We start from the raw sequence: 11,716 nt of genomic DNA, 5'->3' as shown, positions 1-11,716 counted from the left end.
CTAATACTAATAAACATAGAAAGAGTCCAAATGTCTGAATGGTTTTTGTACTAGCAAAAGTTGAAACCATTAACAACGCTGTCAACCAAGAAACCCAGAGTAATCCTCCTATTATATCAACACTTTTCAAAAGATTTCGATAATGGTGAGGTTTTGTGAAATTGGCTTGATTTTTTACAGAAAAAGTACCACACGGCAATACTTAACAATGAGAAAGGAACTTGCATGAGAAAACAGAATCTCAAACTAAAACCTTCAAAAAGTTTGCAACAAAAGAGGCTAAATAAAACCAACATATCCGAAAAAAATAGTCTTAAGTATAATGTTCGCCTTCTTGCCGGAATGATATCCGAGTTACTAATCTTCGTCAGCGTGATCAATCCTCCTCCTCCAATTCCGGTAATGGTGTTTGCAAATATTAAGAAATGAACCTATTAGCAAAGTGGCTCCATAGACAACCAAGACAGAACAGTGCGGATGCCGTCAATAAAACATGCTCGCCTTCCGAAATTGTCTGAAAACGATCCGTATGAAGGCTGAAATGTAGTATTAGTAACGAAATAGGAAAGATACGACAGGTTATTTGGAGTCTGAGATACTTCACCAGTCGTAGTATAATCGAAAAGCGTAAGCTGCGTATGAAGACCAACGAGGAAATTGTTCAAAAATAGAGAAACCTCTATCCAAATCAAGTTTGGTGTTACACGAGTATCAGGAGTATAGGGCTACACATCAATATCTTTGGTTTCGGTATTAAGTACGGTTATTGAATTAGTAGTTGTCTGAAGGGAGGTTTGCGAGTTGAGACTCGAATCTAACAGACGAAATTTTTCAGAAAGAGGAGGTGTTGTTTCTCTTTCTTGATCATTTAACTTCCTAGAATTCATTATCGAAGAATGAAAGAATGTAAATATATATATATATAAGAAAAAACCGTAGTCGAACAAAAAAAAAAAAACTGGATACAAGAAAGTTTTTAATCCAGATATATTCCCTTTCTTTTCGGGTCGGTTTTTTCTTTATTTTAAAGCCTTAATTAGCCAATACCGTCAGCGAATTCCATATATAACTTTCTGTGCCAAACAGCACCGTTTGTTAGGTCGCAGCAGTCGATTTTTGTTCAATTTTCGCATTTATATGCTTCGACTACGTTAATTATGAATAAGCACGCTATATAAGACTATCGCTTATTTGGTGTGGAAGTTAGCCAGCAATCCGCCTAGAGTCAAAGATACAGAGATATGAGTCCCCACATTATACAAGTCACTCTTCATCAACACTCAAGAGAACAACTAAATTTGAAAGCATTTACTATTACTATTCTTTTGTGGTTCGTTTGTAACATGTGGTTTTATTTTTTCAAAACTCATTGTTAGATTACAGTATTGTAACGATGGGCTTTTTCATAATGATAGGAGGTTTGCCGCGGGTTAATAAACAATTCGGTTTTGGAATTCAATTATTGCTAGCAAAACAACAGGCTTAGTAGGATGTAAGATAAACGAAAGTTGTTTATAGGAACAAAATACGCATAAACAAAAACGCTTCCATTTGATAAATTTCTAATTGGCTGCCAAATGAATTAGTTTTCTAAAATACTTTTCTTTACTGTCAATGTTTATAGTAGAAAACTCAACTTCTCAAAACCGATATACTTTCAATCTTCATGACACTTTTGAAATCTGTGGCATGCATTTTTTTTTTTTTTGTAGTATGTAGTATGTAGTCTCCGCATACAGATTGTATTTTCATTTTCATTTTCATTTTTATTTCTATCCTGGTTTAAAAACAAAGACCTCCAAGTTCTAAGTAGCGGAAGAGTAAATCATATATTACAAAATTAACCGTAACCAAAATTGTCACGTTAAAAATTCTCGGGGTTTATGAGAATAAAAATCAAGTGGAATTAATATCTACGATTGTAGAATTGTATACGTTAATTGGACTTAGTTATAATGCGTATCTAGTTGCTAGTAATGTCCAGGGATCTGGTTAACTAAATTGAAAGTAGGAATACGATCTTATTTAGCCGGACCAGTAGAATCTTCCAATCTGAAGAATTCGACTGTGAATTCATAGTTTATATATCTTCGCTGAAACAACTAACGTAATCTATTACTTTGTATAACAAACTTTCTTTGTATATAAGACTTCCGTCCCGAAAAGCTTTCCGATTTGTTAAAATCGTATTTTCTTTGTTTTGTTTACCATTTGTAATATCTCATCCTTTAGTCTTATTACATTTGCTAATATTTAGCAATATGCTCTTATGATAGTGTATCGTAATATATATAATACAAACAAGACACCTATCGTGACATGACAATAATACACAGTAGATAATTTGCCCAGATTACCGCTTTATTCTGTGAAAGACGACATATAGGTCATTCGCTATTTTTTAACGGATTTTTCCTAATAATGACTTTTGATTCCGGAATAAGTGATGCTCCAGCGGTGATTTGGATAGCTGCGGTTCCACATTATCATCAGGACCCAACGATAAACTGGTATTTTGCTGAAGCGCATCAGTTGTACCAACAGAACCGAATAGGTGAACTTGTTAGACATGTGTATGAAAGTTGGTTTCAGTTGAAAAAAGAAAATTACGATTGGGTTACCGTGTTTAAGGAAGATATAACAGACCATCTGAATCTAGAAGAGTTTGATAGGGTTTTTGATTTGAAGTGGTATCTCTTGAAAAGCAACGATGATGTATCCATGTTATTATCCATTATGGACGAGATCCTGAATAAATTTTCATGATGGGATGTCAGCTAACATAGGAAATCGGCTTGGAAATCACTGGCAGTCACCAGTATTTGGTCAAATCGTTTCCTACAAACACGTGGGCTACCATGTCATAATCTTTGAGAAAACTATACAAAGCGGCATCACATTTGAAATTTAGCTTCTATGATAGATCCCTCATACCAAATCATAGGGACTTTTCATATTTCGGCTAAACTAATGCTTAAGGCGAATACAATTTTTTCTTTTTTTAAAAAAAGTTACAGATAAGTTCTACTTGCATGTACAGCTTGCAAGATACAAAATAATGTACCATTGCCAAAGTCCATGATTCACTGCAGTAGTAAAATGTACACTAACCGAATTTCAGATTTGAAAACAAATACACGAAGAAAATTGAAACCATTTCCATTTACCGGTTTCTCCTCAACAAAAAAAGAATACAACAAATAAGCGAGTTGTACAACAGTAAATATGAATCTTACTTCAAACTCAGTACTAATGGGTGATGGGCGTTTTGCATGAAGTTTGCTGATTTTTTTGTCTATAACGGGTTCACAATTAAGAAAGATTATACCGTCTAAAAACAAGATCAAGAAAGCAAATATAATAAAAGAAGATGATTTATTATTAATAAACTTCATTTACGATAACGTGTTTTACCAAGTGTTTGTTTACATATTATGTGACCAGTGTTTGTCTATAAATAGGTTGACTACGTTTCATGATTCTATTTAGCATCAAGTAGTGTTCTTTTTGAAGTTTTGTCTTTTTGTACTTGTAATCCGTCCAAGCCATAAATATCACAATATTGACTTCTTTGATTAATCTTCTCCTTCTTATTACATAAAAGAAAGAAATCAGAATTTGTCCCAAAGTACCTGGGTCTTTCTATTGTTTACCTTTCAACCCTTGAAAGTATAGTTCAACAATATAAGCGACTTGCAACAGCCTTTCATATCATAAATGCCCTGTTGACCCTTTTTTTTTTTTTTTTTTTTTTTTTTTTCTGGCTTGTAATTTATAGCTTTTCCACTAGGAAAAGCTGTTATAAACAAAAGTCCATTTGGAAGAACTAATTATAGTTTTTAATAGTATGCGAAACCTCTTAGCGAATATTCTAATCCTTAAAAGGTTTAAGGCGACAGAAATTATGGAAACAATACGCGTAATAACATCTACAATTTATATGCTGTTTATTGCGAGCGAGCCTTTAAGAAGTAAGCATTGAAGGAAACTAAATAAAATGGCTGCCCAACAGTAAATCTTTTATTTCAGTTGACATGTGTAACATTACGGAAATTTGCTGCTTGAATAGAGATATGTAATACTATTCAGTCCAGTTCGATAAACACCACTACAATCGTACTTAAATAGTTCAGCTTTACTTATATTCATATAAGCCATAACCTTTTTGTCCCTACGACAATTAGCATACCCTATCATGACAGACAGCAACGGAAATGTTGTATGTAGATTCCAAAAAGATTTAAAGTGTCAAAACAAAGCAAATAAATGAGATAATTCTATAGAAAATAAACTCAAAAAAATTTAATGAAAGCATCAAGAATGAATGCTTTATTGAAATCTTATTGCTAGTCGAAACACTCTCATTGCCGGATTATTCATAATAGTCCAGCACATTTTACGAAATCAAAAGCATGTATCGCAAAGTTGTTATATGGCTAAAACGGGCTAGTCTAACGCTATTCTGTGTTATTTAGTGGATTATCTACACGTTAATACTCAGAATTTCTTCAGTCAATTAACTTCATATAAGATTTAATATTCAAAAAGTATCTTTCAGAAATTTCAATTAAAAGAAAAAATAAAGTTATCAAATATTAATTTAGACGTAAAAAGATAGTAGACTGCCATAAAACGAAACATCCAAGTTTCCATTCCCAAAGCGAAAGGAAGCGCAACAGCAAAACTCGAATAAAAATAATCACCATAAAAAGAAAGAAAAGATATTAGAGAAGTGGTCTTTTTGGACTGACCTTGAAGAATCTATGCTTATAATCATATGTTTTATTATAAACTGGCCGACAGTGTACTGGGGGTGATTGCATTTTTATGCTAGACAGGTTCCTTGTGAGCTTCTCCAGCAATCTCTTTTGAAGGTAGCGTTAGCAGGCTTTCCTTCAATTTGAGCGCTATTCGTGCTATTCGTGATAGTTAAAGCCGATGTAGTATTAGCTCCTTGGTAAGCAGAACTAAAATTGGTAGCGTTTCTTTCAGCTGCATTGCCGTAAGGATAGGCAGAAGAGATTCCCAACAGGGGAATTAAGAGAAGACTAACCAAAAATGTACGCATTTTTGTTGAATCTGGAAAGAAAGCTTTAATTTGAAAGAGAAATTTAAAATTCAAAAAATTAAGTATCCCAAAAGTGAATAAAGGATCTTTTGGAATCGACGAGATGAAGAAAAAGTCAAGGATACCTTGGATCTTTTATAGAAAATAAGGACCCCGATCAGCCACACCTTTTACATTCACCAGCTTCCGATAATTCATCAGGAGGCTTACAATTCAGGTTACTAGTAAACAATGATTTGATCAGATAAGTTTTGTCTACAACCAGCCAACTATTCATAACGTAATAATGATGTAGACAATGTGGAAAGGCTGATGGGATTGGAGCTTGGTAGATGTCATAACAAACAAGTGTTCGCTACTACCCCTGGTTGCCAAACCGAGTTAACTAATAACTTAGCCATTTGATAAGAAAAAAATTGCTTAGCTTAGGTGATCAGATTCTTGTGAGAAAATATGAGCCTTTGAAAGTGGCAGAAAGTATATTGATTTGATAAAATCTACACATAGCGTGATTTAATCTCATTCTACACTTGTTCATTTTGAATCTCTCTATTGTTATTGCTCGTTTTGTTTATCTGTGAAGGTGGTGAAAACAGCAAAGCTTCAAGTGTTGTAATTCATTCCATGCTTATAGCTAATAATCATTAACGCAACAGAATCGAGATGATGAACACTGAATTAGGATGCTTGTCCCCTCTGAGCAGAAGCCTAGGAAGAGAGATGCCCATGAATATGATGGCAGTCAGGATCATGATGGGATGATGAAATATTTCTTTTTTTTTCTCTTTTCGTCTTATTTACCTGGATAAAAAAATAATAGCATTGGACTTCACGTTGCATATCCCTTCTTTGGTGATCTAATAATGCCAAAACTTTTCGTGATTTGGTGGTGCTTCATGATTAAAACAAAGGTTTCTTTCTTTTTTTTTCTATTTCTACCCATAACTATTGTAATTGGTCATTACGAATGGGAGTGAATCATTCAGATGTAAATACTTTTATATATATATTCTGAGGTCGTAGCTATAACGAAATTAAAACAAATTCTTTTCTAAGTAAACCTACATATACATATGAGATACAGTGAATTAAGAAAAAAATCGTGTTAAGTGTTACGATTAACAAAAGGTAAAGTCGACACAATAGACAGTTCAATGGTTTGAAATTGTATATTTACTGGAAGAAAGGAGGAATATGTTACGTTGTATACTTGTTTTGGTCTCTCTTGTACTGTATTTACAGATAGTAGCATATCCTGGGTACCTGGTAAACTAAATGTAAGTATCTGAAAGGTGACTTTACTTAGCTCAGCCGGAATCGTTGAATCCTCCAAGATGAAACTTTTGACTATGATCAGATAATATGAGACTTTACGGATACAGTCGACATGACCTACATACTAGTATTTTTGTTCTAGGATCTCAACTTTCGATTCCGGTTTCATATTTTGTAATTTTATTTTCTTGTTGTTTATTTACTTCATATAGCGCTAAAGATGTAATAAAAGCCTATGCTTTATTAACTAGTATTCACAATCGCTGAACGTGGACACTGACCATAGTAGGTGAGTATTGAAAAGGTGTATCGTGGATAACGACACATTTATAAATTTTTCTTTCAATGTAAGATTACTTAATCCAAATATTAAGCAGCATTGGATATAAATAAGTATTCTAATAAAAGGTTTAAACTAAGCAGACATTTGTCTACGGCCACACCTAGGCGAAAACACTAGATTCCGTCCGATCACTGCAGGGGCGTGGGATCTCAAAGAAAGCACCAAAAATAGTTTGAATCAAGCAAAAGTTGTTAGTAATGTGGCTTCCTGGATTCCTCTAGTAGATGGTATTCCAAAGGATTATAATGGTATATGTACTGCACACTTTTCATTGCTAGTGCAGCCCCGTCTTGCTATTCTGAACTAGTCATCAACAGAAATCAAACAAATGAATATAATAATATTAAATTATATGAAATATGAGATCATTCGTGAAATAAAAGAAATAAAAAACGAATGCATATTATAATTAGCAATTATGGAAGCTTTCCCGTAGACGTATTATTAAGTATGCATGAAATTAGCAAAAGATAGCTGATTTGGTCTTTAAAGTTCCACACTTTCTTTGTAAGCAATCTGCTCATTTTGGGAGGGATACCATATATAGCAAGGAATAACGATTTCAATAAAATAACGAATAACCCAATATATAATATCGTCTGCCTCAAACGAGATTGCCTCAAAGGCGTCTCTTGTTAAAGGAAAAAGAGTAAAAACAGCGACGCAGTAAATTAGAGAATGCTTACAAACCTTCGCAGAGCGTTCAGATTTAGAGTTGAAATGATCTCGTTCTTTAAAAAGCATATAAATTGAAGACAACCAAATAATGTTGGTAGCGAAGTTATTTAACCATTCATCAATTAAATAGATAGGCTCAAAATCAATCAATGTAGAAACAATTTGAAAGAAAAGTAAAAAAGACAACCCAGCGACAACCCTTAAAACGAGTTTAGGCTCAACAGGCCGCCAGACTCCGATACCAAAAGAGGCAAGGAAAAGGAGTAAACGACGAACAAAAACTTCAACAGGGTATTTAAAATAAAGATAGATCTCATCATCACATATATTTATAGTGATACCAATCGCTATGTTTACAACATGGATTAATAACCCATATTGAATAGGCAGTACTTTTGCTGGTTGGGACAGCAGTGCGTAGATCCAAAAACAAGCTGGAGTTAATAAGAAAACTGTAATTAATGTAACAATTATTGGAAAATAGTCTGGATGCGGTTCATACCCGGGATCTCCAGTGAAATAATAATAATAATCATGATTAGTAAGAGCACGCGAACCCAAGCTTGTCAATGGCCTTGTAGCAATACAATAAACACCAGACTCATTTATCTTAAAATCTTTATATATAGAATTATTTAACGAAATTATACCGTTCATCACCGAAGTTTTGTTGCACTCAAGTGGACCTGTCCACACTTCTCGTTTCTCCGGAGGAATATGAATAGAAGTTTTAAGTTGATTTACCTGGAGCTGTGAAAAAAAAGCAGAAAGAGGTTCCCTCTCGATTAAGGAACCCAAAGCACATTCCCAATCCTTTGCATTAAAATGGGTCACCGCCGTTGGTCCACCATATTTACACCAGCTAAAAATATTGACATGCAGCGAGTCTCTTTTCGCTTTTACGTTTTTACAACTTAAAGTCACTTGGAACGCTTCATCGTCAATTATATAAGGATTGGATGAATAACTGTATATTTGTAAGAAATAAGAGAAAGAAAGCAGCCATAACAGCCAGCTTTTACCTCGCATAAGACCCATTTGCAATATGAATAGGTTATGTTTGGTAGTTGGTAGAAGAAAGAGAAATTAGAGAAGTACGACAGACAGCTATCTACGTGCGGGGCCTCGAACGTAATTAAATTTATGTAACGAGAGTGACCAAGACACAGAGACTGTAAGAATCTAGTTGTTGAATTTTTTTTCTCTTTTTTTGTCTTATGAAGAACCTAACGAAATCAATCCATAATTAAGCAAATGTACAGAAAGCAGTTGGTCATGATGAGAGAGCTAGTGTTGTGCTAGTGCTAGAGCTAGTGCTAGTGCTAGTAAATAGATTTAGTAGAGATACAGCTACAGTCTACGGAAAAGGAATCGCTAGCATTTGAGACGACAGGAGGATTTGGAAGAAACGACAAGTTCCCATTACCGGTTAAAATTGTACCGGAAAAGCTTGAATACAAGATGGGAAATAAGGTGTTCTCTCAGTTGCGTTATCATTATTTTTTATATTTCTAACTACAATTATAATTATAATTAAATTATTATGTTCTAAAGACATAGGATCATAAGCAACCCGTGCCCTTCGAAAGTGAAAAGCAGTGCCAAGGCGAGTATGCAAATTAGAGAACTGCGTTTTTCAAAAAAAAATCAAACTGCACAAACGTGATTGTCATCGAAGTTAAGTGCTCCGAAAGGACTAGACAACTGTCTACGGCCATACCTAGGCGAAAACACCAGTTCCCGTCCGATCACTGCAGTTAAGCGTCTGAGGGCCTCGTTAGTACTATGGTTGGAGACAACATGGGAATCCGGGGTGCTGTAGGCTTTCTTTCTTTACTTTTTCTACTTTCTAAAAGTTATTGGATTTATCTTTTATTTTACTTTTGCAATTGTCTTGGAAGAGATCGAACTGTTGTATACTTGCTGCAGATCGGTTACTTGCCAGGTGACAATACACAAAAAAGGTCTATTTTGAAAGTAAATTCATTAGTCACCTTATGCTATTAAAGACTAATTCATCATATCCAAATGCAATTATTATTACAGTAGCCTTGTATATGAATCTAAAGTGATACCAACGATTCTCAGTTTTACTGTTCGTTCTAGTTATGTCATTACATTTAAATTAACCCATTCATCGCCTCTCAACCGGCGGAAAACGCAAGCATGCCTTGTCCAATGTTTTCCGTGAATTTCCAACACCGAAGGTTCATGTTGTAGCCATTTCAGCTAATATATAAAGTATAAAAATGCTCAATAAAGGCACAAAAATAAATATTCGGTCGAAATAGACCGCTTGTAATGTTCTCTTTTTTCACTTATTTAACTCTCGATAGGAAGAGTTAAAGCTCATGATGAAAGAAAGTTAAACAAATTGGCATTAAGTTTGAGTGGTAGGATTGCACTGCAGCTCTATTCCAGCGGAGGAGATAGTACATCATCTCTTTGTCAATATCTCGAAAGTGTAGGCGAACTGCTGCTTTTAGTTAAGCATTTGATCTCAAATCCACGCAATGAATAAAAATATTATAAAATCCACAATAGGTGGTACCAACGAGCCGTCCAAGACCTTTGAAAATTATTTCGAAGCCAACCCCAAGACTAATCACGATAAAGATTATAACTTTAGTGACATTCCGTACTATCATAATGATACACCAATTTTATACTAGGTTTTATTAGTAAGACACATTTTAGTAACGTTTTCGATTAGCAAAAATGCTTCACTTACAACGGAACAAAGCAAAGAACATTGCCCACATCACAAGCAAAGTACCTGAAGGTAAAAGGGTCAGATCGTATCCTTTTTCAATATATTTTAGCTAAGAAAAAAATTCGAAAAATTAGGTGACTGCTAATATACAAATAGATGATAAAACTAATGTTGAAATACAAAACATTCTTTTATGAAAATGATCTGTCGTCTTCCTATATTCGGTAAAGAAAGCATCGAAGTCGTCGGATTCAGTTATTATCGTTTTATACTTCTTCTTCTCCTTTGGCGGAAGTTGAATTGGAGATTATTTTTATGTATTTTGGTGTATACAAAGAAAGTCCCTATTCGAGATCAAAATTTTAAACATTAGCATGGTTGTAAGTAGGAGGATCGCTTGAATCCAATTTCAGCTCCTTTTCCGACATCCTCAATTAATGTTAAAAAAGAGATTTCAATGAATAATTAGCAAAAGATAGTCAAATAAACTTTTATTCCGTATGATTATATCGAAAGTTGTCCTTTTGGGTACTCTCTAATGATGTTGGGTTTTGCATCAAAGGACTACATTTAATTTAATGATTTTGCAGATCTAATTATCAATGATTGTTTAAGTTTCTAAGGTTATCCCTTTCTTTTTCTTTAGGAATCTGTATTCGAGTTGACATAGAGTGTAAAATAGTAACCATTTTGAGCTGCCACTGATAAGAGAAGAAAGGTATACTTATTAAGCTGGATTTCATTATTAGTTTATATGAAATCCTAGATTAGTAATATAATGTACTTTAAAACTGCCTATAATCTATTACTACAACACTCTAGTCTTTGCAGTCAACTCCCATATATCTATATACGGCTTCTTCATGGACGTATATTAATCCACGATACTTTTCTTTGATTACACTATACTACTATTAACACCGTAATTATCAATACTCTCTTTAGTGCGTTTTAGTGTATTTTTGTGTGATGCATATGAAATATCATCTAGATATTCGCAAATGGGGATCATTATGGTAAAATTGCTCTGACTAAGTAAGACCCTAACGAATAATGTCATCTGGTAAAAGGAATAATAAAGGACGATTGTATTAATTTTCCTAAACTATCGATACCAGAAGCCGAAAGTTACTTTGCTGCCGTCTTCATTCTTGCGTATTATAGCAATACTAGGAAATAGTTACTGCAATCCTAGTAACTGTAGAATTATCATTTGCAAACTTTATTGTTAGGAACCTTTTGATTTTCGATTTCATATAGGACAAAGCGAACCTAATGCTTCCTTTATTTCATATCTGAGATCTCTTCGACTGATGTAACCATCACAGAGATATCCAATGCTCACACAATTGGAGTCTAAAATTGTGCAACTTTAAAAATATATTTCTTATGAACAAACCAAGCCATTTTTTTCTTTTTCATTGTACCTTTTTTTTCACCTTATTTATTATCAGTAGATAAATATACTTTCATATTGCTATATATACTAAGGTCTGGGAATAACTAAGTAGCTTATGTATAACAATTTATAAGCATTGTCAAGTCAATAACCATATTATAAGGTTCTAATTCCATTCTGCATTTTATTTACTTTTCCATTTTCTTACCGGAAGACCCTTCTTTCTTTCTTTTTTTTTGT

General features: G+C 33.9%; 4 protein-coding genes and 1 non-coding gene across 5 annotated transcripts in view; 2 read left to right on the top strand and 3 right to left on the bottom strand.

Moving 5' to 3' along the window:
• The window catches only part of SPOG_05741 (uncharacterized protein), a gene marked incomplete at its 3' end in the record, with an annotated part of 2,662 nt that extends 1,336 nt beyond the window's left edge, over window positions 1-1,326 (bottom strand). Inside the window, exon 1 of the mRNA XM_013167503.1 lies at window positions 87-1,326. The remainder of the gene's footprint in view (window positions 1-86) is intronic.
• A 1,029-nt stretch (window positions 1,327-2,355) lies between these two features.
• On the top strand, window positions 2,356-2,968 carry SPOG_01627 (uncharacterized protein). Its single transcript, XM_013166730.1, has one exon. It carries the CDS (start codon window positions 2,422-2,424, stop codon window positions 2,764-2,766), a length of 345 nt encoding a protein of 114 aa, XP_013022184.1. The 5' UTR covers window positions 2,356-2,421; the 3' UTR covers window positions 2,767-2,968.
• Window positions 2,969-4,455: 1,487 nt separating this feature from the next.
• SPOG_01626 (uncharacterized protein) lies at window positions 4,456-5,323 on the bottom strand. The gene has a single exon (XM_013166729.1). It carries the CDS (start codon window positions 5,066-5,068, stop codon window positions 4,826-4,828), a length of 243 nt encoding a protein of 80 aa, XP_013022183.1. The 5' UTR covers window positions 5,069-5,323; the 3' UTR covers window positions 4,456-4,825.
• A 1,677-nt stretch (window positions 5,324-7,000) lies between these two features.
• On the bottom strand, window positions 7,001-8,825 carry SPOG_01625 (uncharacterized protein). The gene has a single exon (XM_013166728.1). The coding sequence runs from the start codon at window positions 8,400-8,402 to the stop codon at window positions 7,173-7,175; it is 1,230 nt and encodes a 409-aa protein (XP_013022182.1). The 5' UTR covers window positions 8,403-8,825; the 3' UTR covers window positions 7,001-7,172.
• A 249-nt stretch (window positions 8,826-9,074) lies between these two features.
• On the top strand, window positions 9,075-9,189 carry SPOG_16176. The gene has a single exon (XR_001203076.1). It is a non-coding gene; the product is annotated as a 5S ribosomal RNA (ribosomal RNA).
• The last annotated feature ends 2,527 nt before the right edge of the window (window positions 9,190-11,716 follow it).

This window comes from Schizosaccharomyces cryophilus (assembly GCF_000004155.1).
Source record: "Schizosaccharomyces cryophilus OY26 unplaced genomic scaffold supercont4.2, whole genome shotgun sequence".
NCBI lineage: Eukaryota > Fungi > Ascomycota > Schizosaccharomycetes > Schizosaccharomycetales > Schizosaccharomycetaceae > Schizosaccharomyces > Schizosaccharomyces cryophilus.
The sequence above is the reverse complement of the archived record's forward strand: the minus strand, read 5'-3'. Positions and strand labels throughout refer to the sequence as shown.

What these genes read in the sequence shown, in the direction of transcription:
- SPOG_01627 (XM_013166730.1), top strand. Translation starts at nt 2,422, where the DNA reads ATGACTTTTGATTCCGGAATAAGTGATGCTCCAGCGGTGATTTGGATA.
- SPOG_01626 (XM_013166729.1), bottom strand. Translation starts at nt 5,068, where the DNA reads ATGCGTACATTTTTGGTTAGTCTTCTCTTAATTCCCCTGTTGGGAATC.
- SPOG_01625 (XM_013166728.1), bottom strand. Translation starts at nt 8,402, where the DNA reads ATGGGTCTTATGCGAGGTAAAAGCTGGCTGTTATGGCTGCTTTCTTTC.